The sequence below is a fragment of the Cheilinus undulatus genome, linkage group 16 (genome assembly GCF_018320785.1).
Source record: "Cheilinus undulatus linkage group 16, ASM1832078v1, whole genome shotgun sequence".
Lineage (NCBI taxonomy): Eukaryota > Metazoa > Chordata > Actinopteri > Labriformes > Labridae > Cheilinus > Cheilinus undulatus.
Genome location: NC_054880.1, coordinates 26402669 through 26428049, shown reverse-complemented (window position 1 = coordinate 26428049; position 25381 = coordinate 26402669). Strand labels below are relative to the sequence as shown.

The 25381-nt window shown below is 37.5% G+C and overlaps 1 protein-coding gene across 1 annotated transcript; it reads left to right on the top strand.

Moving 5' to 3' along the window:
* Positions 1–2083: 2083 nt before the first annotated feature.
* Positions 2084–24371, top strand: si:dkey-222b8.4 (uncharacterized protein KIAA0895). The gene is made up of 7 exons (XM_041809818.1): positions 2084–2323; positions 4660–5324; positions 9399–9542; positions 15268–15400; positions 15943–16248; positions 16403–16500; positions 19205–24371. The coding sequence occupies exons 1-7, from the start codon at positions 2299–2301 to the stop codon at positions 19361–19363; spliced, it is 1530 nt and encodes a 509-aa protein (XP_041665752.1). The 5' UTR covers positions 2084–2298; the 3' UTR covers positions 19364–24371.
* Positions 24372–25381: the final 1010 nt, after the last annotated feature.

Sequence of the window (25381 nt, the reverse complement as noted above, 5' to 3'; positions counted from 1 at the left end):
AGTGTTTAAAAAAATAGATAAATACAACCCAAATTCCCAAAAAGTTGGGGCGCAGTGTAAAATGTAAATTCAAACGCCATGCAAATCTAATGAACTCATATTTTATTAATAAGAAACTTAACAACATATCGGATATTGAAACTGAGACGTTTTACCATTTCATGAAAATATTAGCTCCTTATGAATTTGACAGCATCAGTGCATATCAAAGAAGCAGAGACAGGGCTATGTTTACTATTGTGTAGCATCCTCTCCTCTTTTAAGCGTCTGTAAATGTTTGGGAAGTGAGGAGACCAGTTGTTTGAGTTTCTGGAGAGGGATGTTGTCCCATTCTTGTCTGATGTAGGATTCTAGCTGCTCAACAGTCCTGGAGTGTTTTTGCTGGATTTTTTTATTTCATGATGCATCAAATGTTTTCTGTTGGTCAAAGGTCTGGGCTTCAGGCAGGCCATTTCAGCACCTGAACTCCTACTGTGAAGCCATGCTGTCGTGATGGATGCAGTATGTGGTTTAGCATTGTCTTACTGAAATATGCAAGGCCTATCCTGAAAGAGATGTTTTCTGCATGGTTGCATATGTTGTTCTAAAACTTTTCAGCATTGATAGTGCCTTTCCAGATGTGTAAGCTGACCACACTAGGCACTTATGCAACCCCATACATAAGAGATGCAGGCCTTTGAGCTTTGCGCTGATAACAAGCTGGATGGTCCCTCTTCTCTTAGTCTGCAGGACATGACATCAATGGATTCCAAAAAGAATTTCAAATTGAGAGTCATCTGACTACAGAACAATTTTCCATTTTACTTCAGTTCATTTTTAATGAGCTTCAGCAAAGATAAAATGATGGCATTTCTGGATCATGCTCAAATATTCTTCTTTGCATGATAGGGGTTTGACTTGCATTTATGGATGGCATGACCAACTGTGTTGACAGACAATGATTTCTGGTACAGAATAATGCGTGTTTTTAATGCAGTGCCTCTTGAGGGCCCAAAGATCAAAAACATGCAATTTTGGCCTTTGGCCTTGTCCCTTGCACACAGAGATTTCTACAGATTCTCTAAATCTTTTGTTAATATTATGTACTGTAGATTTTGGAGAATTCAAAGTCTTTGCAATTAAATGTTGAGGGACATTTTTTCTGAAATTGATCCGCAGTTAATAAACACATTTTTAAGACTCGTGAACCTGTACCCATCTTTACTTCTGAGAAATGTTACCTCTCTAAAATGTTCCTTTTATACTCATTCATGTTACTGACTTACTTTTCCAGCCTTCTCTTGCCCCGTCCCTACTTTTTTGAGATGTGTTGCTCCCATCAAATTCAAAATGAGCTTATATTTCTTTTTCATGAAAAGGAAAATGTATAAGTTTCAGAATCTGATATGTTGTTAATGTTCTATTGTTAATGAAATATTGGTTTATGAGAATTGCAAATAGTTGCCTTCTGTATTTATTCACATTTTATACCACACTCTAACAGACATAATTTGATGATAGCCACACAAATAAAACTGAAATGAATAGTTCTTATTTATCCGTGGAAGAACTGCTTTTTCCTTTCTAACATTTGAAACATCAGGCTATGATAGATACAGTTCTTTTACATTTAAAGAAAACATAACTTAATTTTAAGAAATTTTTCAGCAATTTCGGAAATGCAGTAAGGGAAATGGCCTTTATTTTTTAAGCTTTGGTGTTGTTACTACATTAAGATTTTGATTGATTTCAAACATCGCTCAGGGTTTAGAGTTAAAGTAGCAGACGACAAGCAGTTCCAATCAATAGAACTACAATCATAGCGTCAAATAAAAGTAAAGAATCCATATTCAAATATAAAGGGCAATGAATACAACCAAGTCAAAAAGAAGCGACAGCTTTTTGATTTTTCTAAACGTTCGATTCACTGTCAAATTTACATTAAACAACAATATTGGTTCATTCCTGCCTCAAAAGGACAACATTTCCCATGAGCACCCGCGCCTGTTGCGTAGTTACCAACGTAACCATGGAAACAGCTCAGTGAATTCAGAGCCAGTCCCACACAGCCAACTCGGCTCTTTCTTGTCAGTTTGGCTCGGTCTCCGTGTAGGCGGGACGGTTAATGTCAGCTCAGCTGTTAGCCATGAAACAGCTTTTAATAATTATTTCTACGTGTTTTAGACGTAGTCAGAGAATATTTCTGTCTTTGTAGTCTCTTTTAGACGTCATTAGCCGGCTAGTTTAGCTAGGGTAACGTTGAGTTGCCAATAACACCTCTGTGGTAGCGTCAATTTAGATTTAAAGATTTAACAAAGGATGCTGGAGTCAATAAAAGTCACAGGTAAGGCTGAATTTATCTGGTTCTTTTCGATCTCGAAATTAACATTTACTACGAAGTTTTAGTGCTTCATCAATATAGTAATTTTATCTCAAACCTACATGTGTAGAATCAGTTATTCAAAGTGATTTCTCAGTCAAAGCTTGGAACTGTTAATGATAGATATGGGTTCCACTTTATCATTGATTAACTCTATATCAATACCCTTAGATGATAAGAAAATGTCAAATATTTAAAAGGCGTGGGCTTATTTTTTTCCTCTCCCTCAATACTAGGGGTGTAGGATATCGACCAAAATCAAATATTGACATTATGTAGCTGCCTGAATGAGGACTCATGATATATATATCCATATTTCTTATCCGTAAAGAAATAATAATTTATGCCATAATACCAGAATGATCAACTTTGATAGATTCTAGTGAAATTGAAACTATACTGAAAAAAGGATATCTAGGCACCCATGGTGGGCAATTTTTACATTTCTAATCATTAAGACATAACTACTCCTACGTGCCATAGAAACTGTACATAAATGTTGCCAACCTTTCCTTATACTAAAGTGGCATGAGAGTGAAATCAGTGACATGAAGACAGTGCGATGTAATTTGTGTGCAGGTTTTGATGGTTAAAAACACAAAAAGACCCAGTATTGGGTGCCAATTACAGATGCATGTTATTATTGGTATGATATTGGTATTGGAAGATGTTAGCATAAAAAGTGAATTATAGGTATTGGCAGATATGAACATTTCTGCCTATATACAACTGATACTTTGGCTATAAAAGGCTGCCTATATCAGCTGTAATCATTGGTTGTACAAACAAACAAGGTTGTGGAGTTTTAGGCTGTAACAATAATGTCAAATCAAACAAATTAACAATGCTGTTTCATACAATGTTAAGTTTGTCTGATATTTTAAATTTAGCCTCTAATATTAGTCACATTTATGTTATTTTTATCTCTTGAAAATGTTAGTCAAGTCTTTGTCAGTGAAAACTCAGACGCATTTAGTCTTGTTTTAGTCAATAAAAAGTCCTAACATATTAGTCTTTACTTGTATTTTCTTTGAACTAATTCAATCAGCTGAATTGTAAAGCTAACATAAATGTATACACTCATATCAATACTTTAAATAATGGAAAATATACTGATGGATATACTGACAGCTTAAGACAACTTAGCACTGACATTTTAGTCTCAATTTAGTCTCCCTGAAAAAAACTAAAACTAAAATTTTCTGAAATGACACATTTTTGATGAAAATCTTTCTGCTTCGTAATTGTTTATGCGGCATGACAGTGTCTTTGTCCTGAATCATGCTGATTATTCCTAATCATGCTAATTAAATCCATACTAGAGTTTCATATTTGGATAAATAGTGAAGAATGCATGAGAATACTTGAGCTTTATCTTTGTTGACATGCAGGTAAGCTCAGTACTTTGTTTTCTATTAGTCTAATTTTAGCAACACTATATTTAGTCACACAGATTCCCTATTGATTGGCCTCTTATGAGCAGGAATATTAGCATTGTTTTTCATAATGAACCCTTAATTTGAATTGCCATTTACACATTTCTAGACCATTCAGTAAGACTTTAACTCAGTACCCTGCAGATATTTAGACAGAAGTTGTTGTATAAACATTGCCATCTAAAGTTGCTTAGCCCCTCTTTGCCTCCAGCATGAATCGACCTCAGCCGATCACATCAGTTGAAAGTGAATGATGAAACACCCGGCTGATCTGTTAGATAATAGCATTTGATGTGGTGGTTGAGCGTGTAACAAACCAATAAATCTACATTTCATACTTCTCCTCTTCCAATCATTGCTGTGCTGCTGAGCTCATTAGTTTGTGCTGCGTGTGTTTCCACGGCTTCCACCTCAGTGCTCCTCTCTGCTCGCTCTATGACGATGCTTCAGGTCAGCTTGCTGGAAATCGCAGAGCTCTGCACTTTGACTCCATGCTGTAATGCACTGTTAGTCTCTGGTGAAATGATGGGAGGTATTGCTAATGTGAAAGGAGGATACTGATGAATGTTGCATAGTCATGAACTGATGTAATGGCAGTCAAAGATGAGTCAAACTAGGTTTTGTCTGAGTCATATCACAGTATTTTGACTAAAGAGTAAAGTCTATTAAAGACAGTTGTGAGCGTGTTTTCAAAGTCGTGAAAAAAATACACAGAAAGCATCTAATTTTATCCTGCCCTGAAAGAGGATTAGCCTATCAAGCTTTCTATAAAAGGTGTGCATGAGAAGAGGATTCTAAAGTTAGAAGCAAACAAGAGTCACTTTCTTTTTTCTTACTTGTTTCTCTTCTCACATCTTTTTTTAGAAAGACTCCACTGGCCTGAAGTAGAGATGTCAAAGAAGTACATTTTAAACTCTTCTGACAAGGCACTGAGTCCAAGCCAAGTATACCTTGAGAAGATTTCTTCAAGTGCCCTCAAGGACCTTTTCAGTACTGGCTCCAGGAGCTTCAATGTCCTGCTGCACGCTGATGAGGAGGAGAAAAAGAGCCCAAAGCAGTCCCCATTCAGGAGGCCGAAGACATCAGTAAGATGTGGTGCCACATTTAGTAAAAGAAACCGTCCTGGCATGATTCCTAAAAAGATGCGCTCCTCAGAAGGTGGGGGGAAACCTGCACAAACAAATCGTGTCCTCTCAGGCAGCAACTCAAATGTCCCGAAACCAGCAAGGAACATTGCTGTCGTGGGCAGCACCATGGGTCTGACCCCCCGGACAGTCCCACAGCTCAGGAAGATCTCCAATTCCCCTCGCACTAAACTCCCAGTGTTGCACAAAGTGGTGGTACGGGAAGTGGAAAATGCCAAGAAGCTCTGCATCCTCACAGCCATAAAGCCAACTAATGTAGAGAAAGAGAAGGTCAAGTTCTTTAAGTCTGACTTTAACTACAATCCTCAGTTTGACTACAGTAACCCGGTCCCTCCACCTGTCCTGGAACGGCATAACACTGCCTCAGATCGCTTCCTGACACAGGTTAGTGTTTGAAACAAAAACATCTTTTAGTTTAATGTATTTTGTGGGGAAACATTGACATCTTTGACAGGTACCCTTCATTGAAACTTTGAAAATGTATTTCTCTGCAGCCTCTCTAACAAGCAGTACAAATATTATTTCATTTATGAAAAAAAATACGACAAAATGAAGTAGTGGTTTCTCAAACCTTGCAAAGCAGATGGATTTGCCAGGCTCTATGCCTATCATCAGGCAAGTCTATCTTGCAAAGCTCCAATCTACAATGTTTGTACCAGTCCCAAAAACAGTTCTGACCAATTAGTGTAACTTGAGGAGAACGAGACTATTGCTATGGGCGGGGTTAAATTGTACTGTAAGCCGATAGCAATGGCTGCTGCAGGCTTTGCCATTGGCTTGGACTTAGCTATAGTAGAGCAGCAGTTTTATCAGAAGTGAACATTTCTTTATTAAAATAAGAGCGGAAAAAAGAAAAAAAGAAAGCTTCTCTTGGCAGAAAAGATGTTTTTGCACGTCTCCAGATAGGATGAATTATAGCCAATTATGGCAAAGTTAGCCTGTACATCTCAGCCTTTGGCCTGTCATGAATGTGACAGACAGAATGTTTCTTCAATCACCTTTAGAGAATTTTTTGAAAGTCCTACCCTTCCCAAACACTTTATATGTGAGGTTTCCCAGATGCATGTGCAATAAATCCATGCAGTGAAATTATGAAACAGTCTATTTGGTGTGTTAGGTTACAGCAAGGCCACTCATTAGGCAGGAGAAAGGATAAAATGTAAACCCCCTCCTAAAAAGAAATTACCTTTCTTAAATTAAACCATTTTGAAAGTTAAGTCAGACTTCATAGCTAGGCTAAATGATGTGCCCAGATGTCAGAATGCCAGACAATATAGAAGAAGATGAGACAACTTTATGTGAAAATTTTAAATAATGTGACAAAAAGGAAAATTGCGTGAAAAGTGGCAAAACTGGGTTAAGAGTGGAAACTTAAGTGACAAAATGGGCCCAAATAAGTGGTTAAAGGGGGCAACAAGAGGCATAAGTAGGTTTTAAAGAGCAAAAATGGACATAACAAGTAGTGAAAAGTATTTAAAAGTGGCAGAAATTATAATAAAAATGGTGGAAAGGGGTTAAGAGTGGCAAAAATGGGTTAAAAAATAGACAGTAAGTGGCGAAGACAGGTAGAAAAATCAGTGCAAACAGTTTAAAAGTGGCAAAAAATGTGTTAAAAGTTTCAAAAAGGGGTCAAGTGGCAAAATGGGTCAAATGTGGAAAAATGAGTTGAAAGCGGCAAAAAATAGGCATAAAATGGCAAAATGGTGCAAAGAGGTTAAAAAGTGGAAAAATGGGTTTACAGTGGCTGATATGGGTGAAGTGACAAAAATTGGCAGAAAAAGGTGATGAACTGGGATTTTAATAATTGCAGAATTGGTTAAAAGTGGCAAAATGGGTAAAAATAGGTAAAAATAGGCCAAAAGTGACAAACACTTTGAAAATGGCAATTTAATGTGGCAAAAATGATTGGAAAAGGTAGTTAAAAAATAGCAACAGAACAAATAATTTCAACACCAGAACCCAATAGTAGCCTGACACTCTCCTCAGCTCTAAAATGAGGTAACTCTTAGCCAGGATGTATGTTAGCACCAATGCTACTGACCCAACATGCACACACTGATACATCAATAAATCACAACTGGGGAGGGCCCATTCACTTGGTTTATTAGGGGCCAATTTTGCGAGCAGGCCCGGGTTACAGTTATACACCTCCTTATAAATCGTTTTTTTTTTCAGCCTTGCAAAAAATACCCTTTGTCAAAAAAGAAGTATACAAAAGGTTACCTTACAGAGCTGTATCACCAGTGTCTGATAAATAAATCTGAGAACACTTTCTGGGGAAAGGATTCAATAAACTCATAGCTTATTTCTTCCTGTAGAAATCACAAGTCCTTGATGTGAGCATTTAAACATTTGCACTGATATTCGGGGTGTTTTGTAGACTCTATTTTCTACCTTTTCAATGCTCTCTGTGTTGTTTTATGAGTATTATTGCTTTAACATTTGAAAATAAAAGTCTCAGCTACCCCAGCAGTAATACGAATCACAGCTTTTGAAAATACAGATTTTATAAAAAGATTGGCTCCAGCTAAGGCCATTTTCTGGGTTCTGAACTACTCTTGAGCTTTATGGCCATCACCACCAACCAGAAGGGTGGGTCTGCCTTGATACATCCTATCCTCTTTGACAAGTTAGTTGTGCTGTGCTGGTGATTTGAAATAATTCAAGTTTAACACTCTTTCACAAAGGCGCCACAGTAGATGGGATAAGGTTACACCAACTTCTTATATCCAGACATTTGTTAATCTTAAGTCTAAGTGCTGCCATAAGTTGTAAAAGTGCTTAAATAAGGTGATTTAGAGAAACTGAACTAATTATACAAACTTACTTGCATGCGTGCTAGAAAAATAAAGTACATTCAGTAAGTGCACTCCTCTAGTCTTCGTCCCAGAGGCAGTGACAGGTCATTCATCACTTCTCCAACAACATCCCGAGTGCATGAGGTCGGTGCTGAGCTGGCTGCTCTGAGAGCAAACCTGAGCATGGCAGCACTCAGGTTGGATGCTGTGATCACAGAGACTTACTGCCAAAGGTGTTTTATGTCAAAGCTGATGCTGGCTGAGTCTACGTCTGAGAGAGAGTAGAACATGGCTGAAGTCACCAGGAAGAACATGTAAAAACAGGTTGTCTGACAACATCCACATTATGGGAACATGGTTACTGAATAGTATTAATGATCAAGAAGACTATAACACTTAATTTGTTCTGTTGAAAGACAACAATTCAAACTCATGATCTGATCTCTCACCCAACTGGAAAAAGGAAGACAAAAGATTAGACATGTTCATAGTGAACATAAAAAAAGCTGTGTGGTGTTTGGTTTCAGGTTGTTAAAGTTTCAGAAGTACACTGGGAGTAAACAAAGGAAAGCGTGAGTGCACTTAGCAGGAAACAAAGCAAAATGATCCTGAAATGGATACTCGTGTTGTTTGTTTAATTCCGTCTGTCCTACTTGTTTGTCTGCCTTATGTAGGCATTATGTAGCCCAACCAGACATTTCTTGTGAATGAAATATCTCGAGAACAGTTTGAGAGGTTTTCTTCAAACTTTGCACAAATTTCAAGTCTGCCTTTAATAGTGTTTTGGGGGTCAAATTTTGAAAGTCAAGGTCATTCGGCCAAATTTGCATCTCTTTCTTTTAAACACAATATCCCGAAGGTACTTAAAGGGATTTTCTTCAAACTGGGAATGCACACTGATGTGCAAGGAAAACAACTTGAGAGAGCATTTCAAGACGACTCATGCTAACTTTTACACATCTTTCCCACCTGGCTCAGTGTTTGTCATGGGAAGATTTTTGGCAGACTTTATGTAATAGCACCCTTTTTGTGGCTTATACAGAACAAGAGAGAGCTAAATCAGCATCACAACTAGTGGCATGGATTTTATGCAAAAAGAATAAGAAATGTATGCTTATGTCAAGAGCATATAATATTTTAAATATAATTGGCTCACCGGTATGAGGTCTGCAGATTTCCACTAGTATAAAAATGTAAATTTAACTTTTATTTAACCAAAATGTCCTTGTTAAGTCATACAAATTGAAAAAGTAAAGACATAAAATGAAGTCAGAAATGTAGAAATGGAACTAATTTGTGTTTAATATCATATTTTCAATTTTGTGTCTCACAATTATGACTTAAACTTACAATTTAGAATTTTTTCCCCCACATATTTTGCCCTTTTGAATTTACAATTTTGACTTTTAAGTCATATTTTGACCTTTTAGGTTAATTTTCAATTATCATATATCATTTCAAAAGACCAAAGCATTAGTTTTCTGACAACCTTAGTCTGATATCTGGCTGCTTGTGTTTGTCTCTATTTGGACTTCATCTGAGAGATGTAGTAGTAGTTAATTATTAAAATTAGGAGCACCAAAGGTTGCTATGTACTTCCCATCAAAGACATTCGTAGCCACAGGAAGCCTTTACGTGACAAACTTCACTTCTCTTGCAGGCAGTGCACATCATGGAGCTAGCCCTGCAGCGGTATGGCAGCTATGAGAAGTTTGAACAAATCACCGGGGGCAACCTCCTCACCAAGAGTCGCATCTGGCACAACGTGAAGAAATACATGGAGAAGGAAGGCTGCATGGGGGAGGTAGGAGGACAGGGAATGTTGGTATTGCTTTTTATTTGCAAACTCATATGCATATTTGTACACGTTTGAATCAAACACAGCTCAGCACTCAGCATCCACTCTTGAGTATACAAAAAAGGCTCAGGAGGGTTGTTATTTGAACATTTCTCCATGGCTGAAGTCTGTATCATTGTGGTTTTAAAAATCATCGTAACAAGCGGCAGACAAGCAGCAGACGGCAGGGAATCAAAGCAAACAAGCTCCAGGGGAAAGAAGACCTTGCAAAAAGCAACCACTTCACTGAAGTCATCCTGCAATTTGCTTGAGCTCAGCTGCGTTTATATAACCAAACACAACTTCATATTACATCACCAAATTATTAATGTGTCACTGAGCACATTACACCACATGTACACACACCTTATGTACGCTTGGAGAAGTCCTAATGGGTTTAGACGAGGTAAAGCTTTTGGTTGAGCTAGGACAGATGACAGAATAACATTTTTAAGCAAAGTACAGCAACTGTGGTTTAAAGGTTATTCAAATTAAATTTTTAGAGTCTGAACAGTCACATGGAGCACTAAGTGTTCTAACAATGTCTGTTATTTTTGTATATAGGGCTCATATCGATACAATGGAAGAAATCCAATGCAGACAAAAACAGGAATATCTATAGACATATCCTACAGCTGGTTTATGGACACTGCCATCTTAACCAGCCGCCATAGCTGGGGTGCAAACTGTGATGACTCTTGTTCATGAACAGTCCTAAAAGTGATTTTAACTGTCCTGAAGTGAGGTGAAAAGAAGTTTATACTAGGGCCCGACCGATATGGGATTTTTGGGGCTGATGCTGATACCAATACTGGGAGCTAAAAAAAAGCTGATAACCGACATATCAGCTGATATATGAAATAAGAACACTGACATGAACACAAATTCTTATATTTATATTATCTTTGTTTATTCCACAAAGATGCAGCTTAGACAACTTTAAAACGCTGTATAATAGTCTTTTATTAGATAATGGTGGACATGTGAATTAACACTTGCATTTATCATTGTTTATTCTCTACTCCTGAGTCTCTACTCCTCTAAGCTGTAGAGACACAACTGGTCGCCTGCAACTCCCACAATGCTTTGCATGTCAACAAATATGGCTGCCCACTGAAGAAAGTCAAAGTACATGATCGAAAATGGATTAAAAATGGATAACAAAACGCTTATCATTAGATGTAACACTGTGGATTTAATCTCCAAAGACCCAGAAGAGTCACCAAAGTTCCGGGCTCGCTACAACGGCATCCTTCAGAGCTACAGAGACATCAATGATAGCAAACAAACGGCAAAATGGTCAGCTTTCAGAGGAAAAAAGAGTACGTTTCTATGACTTACGGTTCAAAAGACATGATTAGAAAGGCACAACGGAGAGCTTTCATGGATCAGTGCCATTTGAGCTCTTAGGGTTAATATATCTACATATTGGCTGATGTTGATTAATCTGTGATACGCTATAATCGGTCCAATTAATCGGCCCGCTGATCAATCCATCGGACTCTAGTTTATACATTCTTTTTTCTCAGTAGTTTCACTGAAGTCCTTGCCTAAATGACACCATCTTTCTATGCATTGAACAAAGGATGGACCATCACAATTTACATTATTCAGATTGGTAGCACCAGTCAAATCTTTATGGGAGAGTTGCAAAACGAAAGCAACTGTTAAAGAAACTCATTAAATCTCAACCAGAGTTCACCAAAAGACATGTGGGAGACTCCATGGTCAGAGGAAGATAGTTACTGTATTTGGTCTGATGAGACCAAAATGGTGCTTTTCGCCATCAGACAAGACACTATTTTTGGCGGACACCAAACACTGCACATGTGGGCATGTGCTGTACACACTGTGGGGATGCTTCTCAGCAGCCAGCCCTGGAAGGCTTGTGAAGGTAGAGGGTCAAATGAATGCAGCAAAAAATTGGAAAATCCTGTAAGGCAATCTTATTCAGTCTGCAGGAGAACTATGGCTTGGGAGATGATTTGTTTTCCAGCAAGACAATGACTCAAAGCATACAGCGAAAGCTGTATGTTGTCTGAGATGCTACGTTTAAGTGGAGCAAACCTCGACTGATTTGTGAAACCCCCGTATATGCCGCTCTGTACAGTGTGCTTAATTTTACAACCCCCTATTCCTCCGTTTCACACGCAAATTACGCATGTCCCCGCTGTTTACAGCAGGGAAATGACAGAGCGCTCAGTCATTTAGAAAGATATGAGTAACAAACTCGCATCTCATGTAGATTTTCTATCAAGTTAGCATAATTTAACATTCACAACAACATACAATGTACATAGTATGATAGATAACATGATGCATATTTCTTTCTATAAGTGCTGTGGATCTTTGAATTAAAGAGCATAGGTGTGTGTCTATAGTACACACCTCACAGACAGCAGACGGATAAACGTTACAGCACCACACTGTATGCACTATATCTGAAAATGTGACTATTACTACTAGTAATAGCTTTTAGTAAAAAAAAAAAAAAAAGTTAAATATAATTGATCTAATTTTCTTATTTTTATTCTTTAACAACAAGAGTTTCAACTTGGACATGCAATAAGTGACTTATCTCTGTAAAAACAAACATGATGGAGCCTGGCAGCTCTGCTCCACTGAAGGAACCTCCAAACTTGACTGCATTTTGGATTTAAACACTACAAAGACAGAGGTAAACTGAACAAAAAAGGACAATATCCAGGATGGGCCACATGTAGGTAAAATAGTGATGTAAGTACTATTAGTTTAGGGTCAATTTTTGATGAAAAACCCTGAAATTTTTAATAATGTGCCTAGTTGGAACATTCTTTGTACTATTTCCAACTTAAGTTCTCTGAGAATCTCTTAAATGTAGAAACAACATAGGATTTTTTACTAAGATATCTTTACATGAATCGATATTGAATCGAATGGAATGGAATCGAGAATCGAATCGTGGCCTTGAGAATCGGAATCGAATCGATTCAGGAAACCAGTGGCAATACCCAGCTCTATTACTTTGTAGAAATCTTTTTTCTTTAATTTTCTTTGATCTTTTTCTTCATTTTGACATTAAGATTAAAGAGGTTTTTTTAATCTTGTTTGCCAAAAAAAGCCAAATTATATTGATTCATTATATTGAAATGCAATCTTCCAAGGGGGCGAATACTTTTTATAAGCACTTTTTATAGGTACAGTACATAGGAATATTTACCCATGCACATATCTACTGCAGGTCAAGTTTAACACATTCACTGGCTCTTTGATTTTCTTTGCTAATTTAAGTCTTCCAAGAGGGGATTAATGGCATTACTGTTCAAGTTAAAAAGATAACAGTAATGATTGAATGGATACGTTTTTTTGTCAACAGGGGAGGTGGAAAAACCCATGATCATGTCTAGCAAACAAGTATCTTCATTTGAATACTTAATACTGATGTGTTGGATAAGATTTTGTTGGAAGCATTCTGGAACTAATTTGCAGTCTGAGCAGCATTTACAAATTGTGTTTGTGCATGCATTGATTGGGATAGAGGCCCCATTGATGGTAAAGAGCTTTATCCCACTGTTTAGAATGAACTCTGAGAAACCAGAAGCTATCATCAGATGACATCTTCCATTTTTATCATTTTTTATAAACAGATATCTGCTCTCGAAATAGGACAACTTTTGCAAGTCTAACTGTTTACAATGACCAGCAAATGGGGAGGAAGTCCATGCCTGGGTATCAGATATCAGATATCTGACTATCCTCTGGCAACACCTCAAGTTGTAAAATACTGACCATACCCTGAGAGCTTTACTTGCCTTGTCAGATGATAGCTGACAGGATTAAAGCAGTGTAGGTTAAGTATCATGACAGTATTCAATAAGTTGAAAGCTGAACTCCTATGGAAAACAATATACACCTAACACTTCTTTTGTCATTCCTTTCTGCCTTGGACTCACTGATAGCAACATAGCCATGTGTGACCTGTAGCAGCACAGCAGAACGCCCATGCTTCTGGAGTTTTTCATGTAAACAGGATCTGCCAGGTCCTACAGGTCTTGATCTTGCTACCATGTGAATTTTGCTCTTTAAAGCAGTCTAAAGAAAAACACACATCTTCTTTTAAATATTATTTCCTTATTTGAGCACTGATATTGACCTAGGGATGTTGTAACTTATGTATGTATGACTATTAAAGATAAATAATTTTGGCAGTGTGTTGTACCTTTTTATACTTTGTTTAAATGTATTGAAGCATTATTTTGGCCTACAATCATATTTAGTTACTTTGCAGTAGTCATTTGTTGGTACAGCTTAAAATATTTACATTTCCAGTAATTTTTGTCCTCTTAATAATCCATGAATAGCAGATCTCTGTACAAAAAGCATCTAATCTGTAAAATTTAACTTTAACAAGCCAATTCCAGGTTATATCCAGGAATATCTCCAGGTGTTGAGAATGACTTGTGCTTTAGTTTATGACTATATCCGTCCACTTCTTCACCCAGTCTTCATCTCTTTCTTCCTCTTATCCTGTCCTGTATGTTTCTTTTTAGTGTTCCCTTAAGAAAAACATCCTCCTGCTGTCTTCCACTGAATAACTCAGTGTGAAACTAAGGATAGGAAAATGTACACATCAGCTTGTTTGGTCTGCTTGCTGTAAATCCCTTTATCAGAAAAACTGCTGTAAGCATTGTATGGATTTTGGGATTACTTAATAAAATGGTCTATCTTTGCAGCGATGGGCTTCTCTAAGTCACAGAGAAGCCATGACAACAAGTTAAACATGATTCATAACCTTTTCAAAAACACATAATAGCAGGTTTATTTGCTGTAAATTATTGTGAATAAAAATTTAATTTTCAAAAAAAAAATATATATATATATTTTCAGCCTCAACAATGAGTCAAACTCAAATTTTCCACACACTTTTTTACTAGGTCAGACAGAATCACTTGTTACCAGGCTCCTTCTCATTTGACACAACCGAAAATACTCCACAATTCAATTCTGTATTGATTGTCAGGGGGTTGAATTGCTATGTGGTCGTCATAAGAGTCAAATCCATTTTTCATGATTTACCTTTGGTTTAGGAAGCAGGATTAAAAACACTCTCCAATGAATTGAATTCTTTACATATACAACTTAACAGACCTTCATTATATAATGGCTATAACAATCAAAGAGTCAAACAAACATCATACAGAACGAAACAACCCCAACCACTAGCTGCCAAATATGATTAGCTGGTGCCCTAAAAGAAAGTGTTTGTAATTTAGAATAGTATCTAAATTGGACCCACATTTAAGGCAAGAGGCAAAATCACATTTTTATTCAAGTTAGTAGTAAAAGAGAGAATAGATGAGTATAACAATGGCAGAATTTGCCTCCACTACTAACTACATTGAAGGAGCCTCAATACCCTAAACTCACCTTGATGAAGTACCAAAATAAGGTGATAATTTCACCACAATGCACTATAAAGACTTGACCTGGGTGAAAGTTTGTTTAACTGAAAATAGCCTGGCAGTGGTTGCTATGAGAGGGGACTTTCTGATTGGTGGGTCAACATACCAATCAGAGAGCCAAGAAAAGATCAATCAAATAGTCATGCGACACTGTCATTTGTCGTTATCCTTTAATAAAATAAAAGTTATTTAAGTGAAATTAAAAAAATATATAGATACAGCAAACAAATAACACTGTCTGATTTTTGTAGATTGTAGTGCAGGTGACAGATGACCTCCTGTCCAGAGCGTCCATGACTGTGGTGAACAGCAGACCCACACTGACCATCAATGTCTCCACAGCCCGAGAGCAGTGGCTGGAGGGCATGTTGAGGCATGAGATTGGTAAGTAAAGTACAGCAGCTCTGGAGCTTCTCAGCAGACATTGGAAACAGCCCTTCAGGATATGAGAAAAACTAGAACCACCACGTGGCGGTTGTATGCTTCCAAGAGGTATACAACTGCCACTCCGTGAAAGTGGTCAGTTGAGAAGGTACAGCTCATAGGAAGCTATATGGAACAAGGTCACTGTGACCTCACAATATGTAAGGCCGCAGTGACGTTTAACCTCAAAAATTAATTAGTTCCACCTCAGGTCAAGGTTTGGATCAAGCTACCTAACTTAGATGTACAAGTTGTATAAGTTGATGTCTTTGAATCCTCAAATTGTCTTTATATCATAGTAAGTGACTTTTGAATAGGAGCTATGGCCCAAAAATCATCTGTATATGTTGGCAGAAATTTTCATGTCCTCCAGCACCAATAATTTACTATTTAAGTTCTTATCTGCTGGTACTGATGATGTACCAATGATAACATGCAACCCTTGTAAAACTGGTTTGAAAATTATCTCACTTTTATTTATAGTTCTTGTTTGTATCCACCAGGCACACATTATTTCCGTGGAGTCAATAATTGCCACCAGCCGTGGAGCAGCAGTGTGGGCAGAAAAAAGCACAACCTGAAGCCTCTGAATCCCACAGAGGAAGGTCTGGCCAGCATCCACAGTGTTCTGTTTAGGAAAGACCCCACTCTGTGGCGGGCCGCTCTGCTCTACTACACTGTCTACCAGGCCAGCCACATGTCCTTCTCTCAGCTCTTCCACGACCTGGGACGTTTCGTCCAGGACCCCAACACCCGCTGGGACTACTGCGTCCGAGCCAAGAGGGGCCAGACGGATACATCACAGCCAGGTTAATATATTGCTGTGTAAAGTCTGAGGTTCACAAATGAAAGACCAAATATACGCAACCAATGGAATTTATGAAATGTTAGATTAAGGCACTCCAACAGAAGTTACTCATTCCACACTGTTTGCATTAAATGTGTTCTTTTGTTACACTGCAGGCTGCTTCAGTAAAGACCAGGTCTACCTGGATGGTATCCTAAAAATCCTGAGATACAGAGACAAGATCAACTTCCCTTTACTAATGGCTTTAGGCAAGGTAAGGCAGCTTAATCAACTGTTTGGTATCACTCAATTCCTTCAGCAGCAACCTCATTAAATAATTACTGGATCAGCTTTTCCCAAACCTTAGTATGCCATGGTCCTCTTTGAACCCCCCAAAAATCTGGAGTCCACCCTCATACAGCCAAAGCATATGACTCAAAATATTTACCTTACCATGCATTTACGTTTCATGAACATAGAATTAAACCCTTCAAAAAGCCTCAGACATCTGGGGCGAGCTTGGAATAGAGTTGCTGCTCATTCACATCGAAAGGAGTAAGTTGAGGTGGTTCAGGCATCTTATTGGGATACCTGCACCCAAGGTGTGCTTACTTCTTATTTTGAACACAGGACTCTCTTCATTAAAAACTACGCTTCACAAGGCATTATTCAACACTATACCAATGTTCTGGTTTCGTTTATAAATTTCACATAATGAGAGAAGAAAGCTGTATAAAGCTTTTAACAGCTTTTCTCCCTCACTATGTGAAATTCATCCATGAAACAAAATTGTTAGTTCACTGTTTAGTAAATACACTTTATGGGGTAAGGTTGTTGTGGAACAGAGTAGATTTAAGCAAGAAGTTTACGTTGGAGTTAAGCAGTGTTGATCTCTTGTTACTGTTTTGATTGAGAGCCCCCTGGTGGATGATTTACATACTGTGTGTTTACAGCTCAGCCCCAATCTGTCAGAGGAAACAATAATATGAAAACATTACTTGCAAGCTACCCTAAAAAACAACTATTTAGTACGCATCTGCGTGGATATTAATGCCAGGGAAATTATACTTTCTGCACAAGACCCCATAAACCTGCAAATATGAGTCTTTAGGTCGGCCACAGTGCTGCACACAAAACCTTACAGAGTGAAACAAACTGAGAGTGACCTTGTATCTTTCCTTATTCTCTGCTGCCAGGCACTGTTTCTATGTTTAGTTGATGCATTAGTTAACCAGAGGCGTCTTTAATGCTGACAGGTTCTCTGCTTCAAAGTGACAGATTAGCCCTCAGTACGCTGACAGTGTCCAAAAAAAGTCTGGATTCTTAATGTGATGTTCCTTTAAGAGCTTCTTTCTTTGGTGTTTGAGTCTCTCACTGCTGTGGACAAACAATCCTGCTTTGTCTCTGGACGCTCCTCTCAGTGACATCATCATTTTAATGCTACCTCCTCTCTGCAAGAGCTTCAACTGCATGACTATACTAGAAAATACCAGGGTAACTATATCATTTATGACATTCAGTGGTGGAAAATAAAAGTTTTACCACTCAGATGATTCTATCTGATCAGACGTTGAGTAAAATGAAAGGAGAGTGAGGCTGAATGAGGATTACATAACAACCTCTCTACAGAGGGAACAGACAGTTTTCTGCTTCAGAGGAGCTGCAGGCACTGATGATTAGGCAAAGTGCCTGAACGTGATGTAAGAAGTGATAGGTTTTTTACAATTTTCACATGGATGTTACCCGCGATGTAGTGCAAGGCATATGCTGGTATAAGGACTATACCCACTTACTTTTTTGTCACCATAGAGTGTACCCACTTTAAAATGAAGAGTATACCCACTTCTAAAGAGTATATAAATTAAAAGTGTACCTACTTTTGTACACAACACTAAAACACAGGTTGTTACCTTTTGGTTTGTTTGAGTTTCCTTTTTACCTTGTTAAGCCTTGAATTGTCCTTTTTAGCCATTTAATCTGTTTCCTGGAGGCAGAAGTGACCATATTTGAGATATAGGGTAGAGCTGAACACAAACCTCAAATTTTCAGTTTATGTTGGTTCATTCAGGAACACTCTCGTCACATATTTAACCATTTAACCATTTTGTTGCAACCCTAACCCCTGCAAAATGGATGTACAGTTTTAGTTGGTGGAGAAGTCTCTGCTCAAAAGATGCTCCCTGGGCTAGTAAGGCAGCATGCTTAGATTTTCCAAAGAGCCCATAACTAGAAACTCCCATTTGGATAGATACAGTTATTACAATTTGTATTGAACACAATGAAATTAGTTCAAAAGCAGTTAATTCATAACAGCATGAATCTGAATATGAGGGTGCATCAAGCTTTCTACTATAAAGGAGCAGGCTGGGGTGGAGCAGGTTAAGCAGCAGGATGATGCATCAGCATGAATGCACCTAGGGTTTATTAAGAAGTATGTCATATTTAATAATAATAATAATAAGAAGTTTATCTGTATAGCACTTTTAAAAACATGGGTTTACAAAGTGCTTTGACATGTGTCTGACTCCTACAAGTGTCTTTTAAAACAAAGAAATGCTTGTTATGATTTTTTTAGGTTCTTGTTGTAGTATTTTATTAACTGAGGTGCCAAGGTCCTGAAGAAACCTTGAAATAAGGGCTAGAGACCAAAAAGTCATTAGGAAAATCTTGACTGTGCTGGCAAATTAAATAAGACTATTTGTTCCTAAGCTTTTAAAATACAATACAGTACAATACAATACAATACAATACAAGAACTTTATTTATCCCCGAAGGGAAATTCAATCTTCTGGGAGTCTCGTCTGTTTACTTATTATTATTATTATTATTATTTACTTAAATATTTGACTTCTATGCAATAATGGAGTTACTCCTGTCATCTATAGCCATCATGGATGCATGCCTGAATTTATGTTGCTGGTTCATTACAGCTTCCGTTTCGCAGTTTGCTTAGTCTTTTGTTTTTTCTGTGCTTTCAGGTCTCATTCGAAGACGTGGACCGTCTCAAGCCGCTGGCTCAGATGGAGAACATCCGCATCCCCCACTTCATGCAGGATCAGACACGCTACGCTGAACAGCTGACAAAAATCATGGCAGTCAACCAGCTAACTGACGAGGAGCTCAAGACCATCATCTGATCCCTCTCCTTGTCATGTCCCCGCACAAACCCGATCACACCACTGCCAGCCATCAAACGCATGCCCCCACACCAACTCCTTCATCCTGCATGGTAGCAGAGCGTGTGAGTCGTGCAGCGTGCTGTGATGCATGTCGTATAAAGTTGTGTTTAACAGGTCACATCAGTTTAATCTTATTAAGCTTTTAGTTTAACATCTGTTATTACCAGGTCATTCAACCACTAATACAAAGATCACAGTGAATCATTTCACCATTTTGTTCAGGAGAGGGACAGTTCAAACATTTTATTTACAAGTGCCAACACAATACAGCTGCTGTGCTGTTTCAATAAACTATTTATACAAACATAACAGTGACGTAACTTAACTTTTCTACAGCATTCATGATGCACTCAGTGCCAACTCATTTTAACAGCATCATTTCTGACAGCTCACTTTGAGCTGCATTAATTTGTTTAGTTAGTTAGAGGACTTTCATTATACGCATCTTTTTAGCCTTTTCAATATAAATTTTAGCCAATGATATCAGAACCAGGTTTTGAAGCTGCTTTCTGAAGGATAACATCTTCCCTTTGTGAATTATGCGCAAATGCAGGAAATCAGACAAAGTCTTATTAGTTTACCTTTTTTTGACTGATCAGCAAATGAAAGATGATGTCTTTTGGAACTGGGATTTGTAGACTGCCATTCTGCAAACATGCAGAACTAATGAGCCCCACACTTTAGTCGACCAGGAACCCGTGTCTGTTGTATATTTTTGTATGATGACAATGTATAGAGATAAAATTTTGCTAGTGATTGAGTACTTGTAAAATGGAGAATAAGAACACTTTAATATTTACATTGCTGATATCTGCGCCTCGATCCAGGGGGCGCAGATAGCCTAGCGGTCAGGGTCGTGTGAGGTACCTAGCAGAGGCCAATGCCACTACTTCTGCTAGGAACTTCATACAACCCAACTTCAAAAATATTGCATTATTCCTTTAAGTTGGGCCTGTGTCTCCTTTATCACATATCATTCCAAATTTTCTCATCCCAGTTTCTCTAAATAAAGGCAGAAGATATCTAGAAATTAACACAGCACACCCATCCCTTATATCAAGCCATTTTTAAATCTTTAAACAAGAAATTTTACCTCTGACCCACCAGGGGCTGTAAGGTGTTGTAGTGGTTGGCACTGTTCAGTGTTGATTTTGTCAACTGACATGATGACAAAAAAAATCATAGTCAACTACCTTTCTTTCACAAGAGACTAAGACTAGCTGGAAATTGATCTTTGGAGATAAAAACTCTGACAAAAAGTAAGTTTAGTTTTCATAAAGGAGACTAAACTAAAATGTAAGTGCTGGACTGTTGGACCTTTAAAACCAATAATATTTCACAGTTGTGCATATAAGGTTCGTCAGTATGTTCATCTGAATATTTAAAATCAATTAGAGTAATGAAAGTACATTAATATATGAGTTTTATATTTATATTTATTTTACGGTTTGGCTGAGTAGATGAGTTCAAAGAAAATGAATGCCTTGGTTATTAGTAAAAGCAAATCGGTATGACTTTTAATCAACTAAAACTTTTGTTTTTGTTGACTTGACCTGACATAAACTATAAAGGTTAAAAATGTGACTAAAACTTTAAAAAAAAATTGTCAATCTGAAGACAAAGAATACATTCTCCCTGTGCATGTGTAGAACTGCTAATGTTAGCCGTCAGCCACTTTCTTGCTTACATTAAGTTTTGAAAGAGTTTTATCTGATTAAATATGTTTTATGATTAAAAAAGTGCATAAAGAATACATGTTTCAGTGAAATAAGGGCCCATGTCCACAGCTGCACTGACATCGCCCACAACCTCCATTCAGGATGCTTTTTATCAGCGTTTATTGCTGCTAGGTTAGAGAAGCTGACATCTGCTTTCCTCAGCAGCAGTGTTCATTTTGGCAGCTGTTTTAAATTTAGTTTTTCGATTTAAACATTCTCTTGATTTAGTGAGATGTTAGTCATTTCAAACCTTTATAGTTTTAGTCAATGAAAAGTCCCTACATCTACGTTTAGGTCAAGATATTTTTTCTTTTTGAACTAAATTATTCAACTAACTTGTGAAATTAATGAAAATATGAATGACTTTATTTATGCAATATCAATACTTTTATTGACTTAAAAAAGACTGATGAAAATACCAAATATATGCACAGTGGAGAAATATCATGGATTTTGAATGTCCAACAGTCCAGCACTAACATTTCAGACTTCTTCACAAAACTTAATTTACTTTTTCACAGTTTTAGTACCAAAGATTTATTTTCAGATAGTTTCACTCTCATCTTTCTCGTGGAAAAAAGGTAGTCGTAGTACATCGCCAGACATATTAGCAGTAAACAGAATTAATACTGCCTGCCAGTAACCATAACATTGTTTTGAGTAGCTCTGTGTGCTTCATATTTCCCTTTTTCAAGGAAATATCACCAAGACAACATGAAAACATCATAAATGATACCGTCCTGACTTTTGCAGCAGCTGTAGCTCTGGAAACCCAGAGTCAGATCAGGTTCTCTTCCACCATTGTCAGAAGTCCTGAGACTTCTTGATTTTGATCGGTCAATGAGAGAGAAGAGGGATTGATGAGCATGGCACTGTTCTAAAAGATGTATGTATTTTTAATCAAGAGCAGGTTTTTCAAACAGGATGCTGAGTGCTTAAACGCTGTCCTGCACTGTCTTATAAAATGAGCTCTGCCAGAGCGTAGAACGGCAGCTGTGGAAACAGGCCTTTATTTGACTGGATGAATGCTAACATTAGCTGTTGTCTACTTGTATTTAGTGGACAATCCAAGATGTTATTTAACTTGAAATATTTACCAATATACTAACAGAATTTTACTACTGCAAAATTGTAGAACTTTTAACACTGAAATGCAGTCTGGTGTTATCCTTTCGAAAGAAACACTTTAATATCCCACCCTGAGCATGATGGGAAGGAAAAGATGCCATTTAGCCATGTGTAATATGACCGTGACTCCAGCACGATTAAGAATGGATTTTTAAAATATAATTCTGTGATATTTCACACCCTCAAAACTAACACTTTATTGATAATATTAATTTTTTAACAAAGCACTGGGTTACTTTGACATGTTACTTCAGGAATTTAAGAAGAATATGGTTGTTTTTTTTTGCCAATGATTAGTAAAAATTGAAATCCATCAAACATTGAAAACATCACTATCATTGGGAAAAAAGACAAGTTAGGTAAGGGCGATAGAAAATGGAAAACCCTGATGAATGTGAAAATGTTTTCAACTTTTGAATACCTTACAGCTTTGTTAGGTTCATGTAGTGAAGCATCTTAAATAAGGAGATATTCTTTATTTAACACTGAGGCGTGTTTAGGATAAGCTTAAGTTGATTGCATGATAATTAATTTAAATTTACCAATACTAATCTCTTGTTTGCACGACATTCAAACTGTTTAATCAGATTTGTCTTCAACTTAATCAGCGATTTATATCAGGCGTTAACAGTTTACTCCAACTTCAAAACAACAACAAGTCTATTTTGGCATAGCTGTGTGGCAAAAAGCGATCTGAGTGGTTTTTCTATTCACACAGTCCAATATCTAAAAATAAGTGATCACTTCAGGTAGAGCAGCAACTCCTGTGTTGTGGCAGGTATCTTTACTGCTGTTTTTGATAGAGTCTGATGAGATTAATAAAAGCAAAGTTAGGGATGTTTCTGGATTGCAAAAAAGAATATAAATTTTACATAAATGGTCTATTTCTGCTGTTCAGGTCTTAAAATAATCTGTAGCTGGCAAAAATACACTATTAATACTGGCATTTTGAAACAATTACAAAAATGCTTCAATGTTTTGTGGACTCTTGTACTCTAATATGGTTCATGTAGTTAACATAGGGAGTTTGCTGTAGTTATAGAAAATATTGTTCTAGTTTTATAGAAGGATTCTTTGTCTTTCTCTCTTGCACTCGTGATCCAAGTGTACTTATCCCATCATTTATATATCTGTCTCTTTAATTGTGGTGAAGCCATTCTTGCGCTTAGTTTCCCCTCTAAAATAGCCAGTACATTTACATGCACAGGTAAGTAAAGCTACAGTTTCAATAAGGCAGGGTAAACTGTAAACTTAATTGCCCTTCGGGGATTAATAAAGTCGTCTGAATCTGAATCTGAATCTGAGTTTCAGCTTGATTAGGAAATCTAACTGGACCACTGTACTTAGCCCAATGTACAAGCACCGAAGTAAAATGGATTTATTAGTGACTGATGTCAGACTCTGCAACATTATCTGCTAACACGCCAAGCTCTGGTTGGCCCTGCTGACAAGTTAGCTAACTAACCTTTTATATGTTAAGGTGACCTCTGTTATGTTAGGCATTGGGTCTGATTAAGGTGTATACATGCAACATGAAATAGATTCCCAACCCTGTTATCTAAATGTGTGAGTTCAGTTTTGAGTCAGACTAACACAATTATATGACTGCATGTAAACGTTCTGACTTGGAGTTCTATTTTGGCATGAATGGAGACAGTTCACAGCAACTGTTTTTGCTGTTTGAAAGTGCTGCTACTTGGAGCTCCGTCATTTAGCATTATTTCACTTCACCTGAGAACAATGTGTTCCCTTGTTATTCTGTATAAAACACTAACCGTTTGCTCCTCAGCCCTCGTGGTTAACGTGCACTGACTTCACGCCCTGTTTGACTACTTGCACCTCTCTACCTTTATCTACCTTTTAAACTGCACTGAGTCAAGCAGTTTGAGTCGTTTATACGGACTGATTTGTTCACCAAATGAACAGAATGCCTCGTGGTTTTACTGTGTTGGGTTTTTGTGTTGTTAATAAAGAATGAGCTAACACAGGGAGCATGTGTGTTACTCTGCTCCCTCAATAAACCCTTAAATGGTACACTTTACCTACACTTTACATTTCTATGTGATGTTTTCTATATGAATGATTTTTTGTGATATTGATGAACAAAATCTTCAAATAAAGTGGACTCCCTGAAAATGTATCACATATGCTTGATTTTGTGTCTGCACATTTGTGACTGAAAACCCTAAACAGTTGAATATTGGGTGATTTATTTAAAAGAGCTTCATTGGACCTCCAGTCAAATAGAAGCTTATTAAACAAGGATCACTCCATTCCAGCTACACTGGCTCTGTTAACTGATAATTTTACATAGATTTGCCTGGTTTCTCCCAGTAAATCATGCCTCATAGCCTATCTTGGTATGAATATCAACTTTTTGGTACTTGAAATGCAATTTTAAAACTGATGAATGTCTTTTTAAACCACTCTCCTTTGCAGCGTAGGAGATATGGGGTTGAACTTCCTGAGCATTTCCTGCCATGTTCATTGACAGCTCAGGATTTGCAGAATTTTGCACTTAAGCATCGGTCCCAGTTGAGGTGTCTAGTCATCTGAACATGATTGATTTCAAAATACATTTCATAAGATAAGTATGCCGGTACTGATGAGTGCAGACTCAAATTATTTTGTTATTTGAGTCTAAAGAGGGATGAGACTTAAACCTCAAAGGGTCCAGTGTCATTGGTGGGTTTATGGATAAGACAGTCCTGAAAGATTGAAGAGTGAAGTAGACATAGGCAGCTCGTCTCAGTGTCAGAGCTCAATGAGATTTCCTTCAGCAGAACATGCTGACCTACAATCTGAGCTGTAACCAAATCTGTCACCTCACACACTCCTGAGATGTCACACTGCTCTGTCTTAGGAGTTTGGTTTCACTGGAGAACTGTAAACCACTGAGAGCTGTGGATAAGACTGACAGCTACAAGCAGCAACACACTGAGCAAAAAGGTGTCAGTGTACTAAAGAAGAATGTGGAGATTTCTGCCAGTAATCTGGTCAAGCGTCATGGCTTCATCCAGTTCAAACCAAAGACTCACACACCATGATCACTGATCATTTTAGAGAGTAACAGCTCTGTGAATGGAGCAACCAGACCGGATGATGGTGTTGCCTGAGATTGAATTTGTCA

Bases quoted from the DNA above. Each gene is read 5' to 3' on its own strand.
- si:dkey-222b8.4 (XM_041809818.1), top strand. From the start codon at position 2,299: ATGCTGGAGTCAATAAAAGTCACAG. The intron at 2,324-4,659 runs GTAAGGCTGAAT...ATCTTTTTTTAG, and splicing joins GGAGTCAATAAAAGTCACAG to AAAGACTCCACTGGCCTGAA. The intron at 16,501-19,204 runs GTAAGGCAGCTT...CTGTGCTTTCAG, and splicing joins TACTAATGGCTTTAGGCAAG to GTCTCATTCGAAGACGTGGA.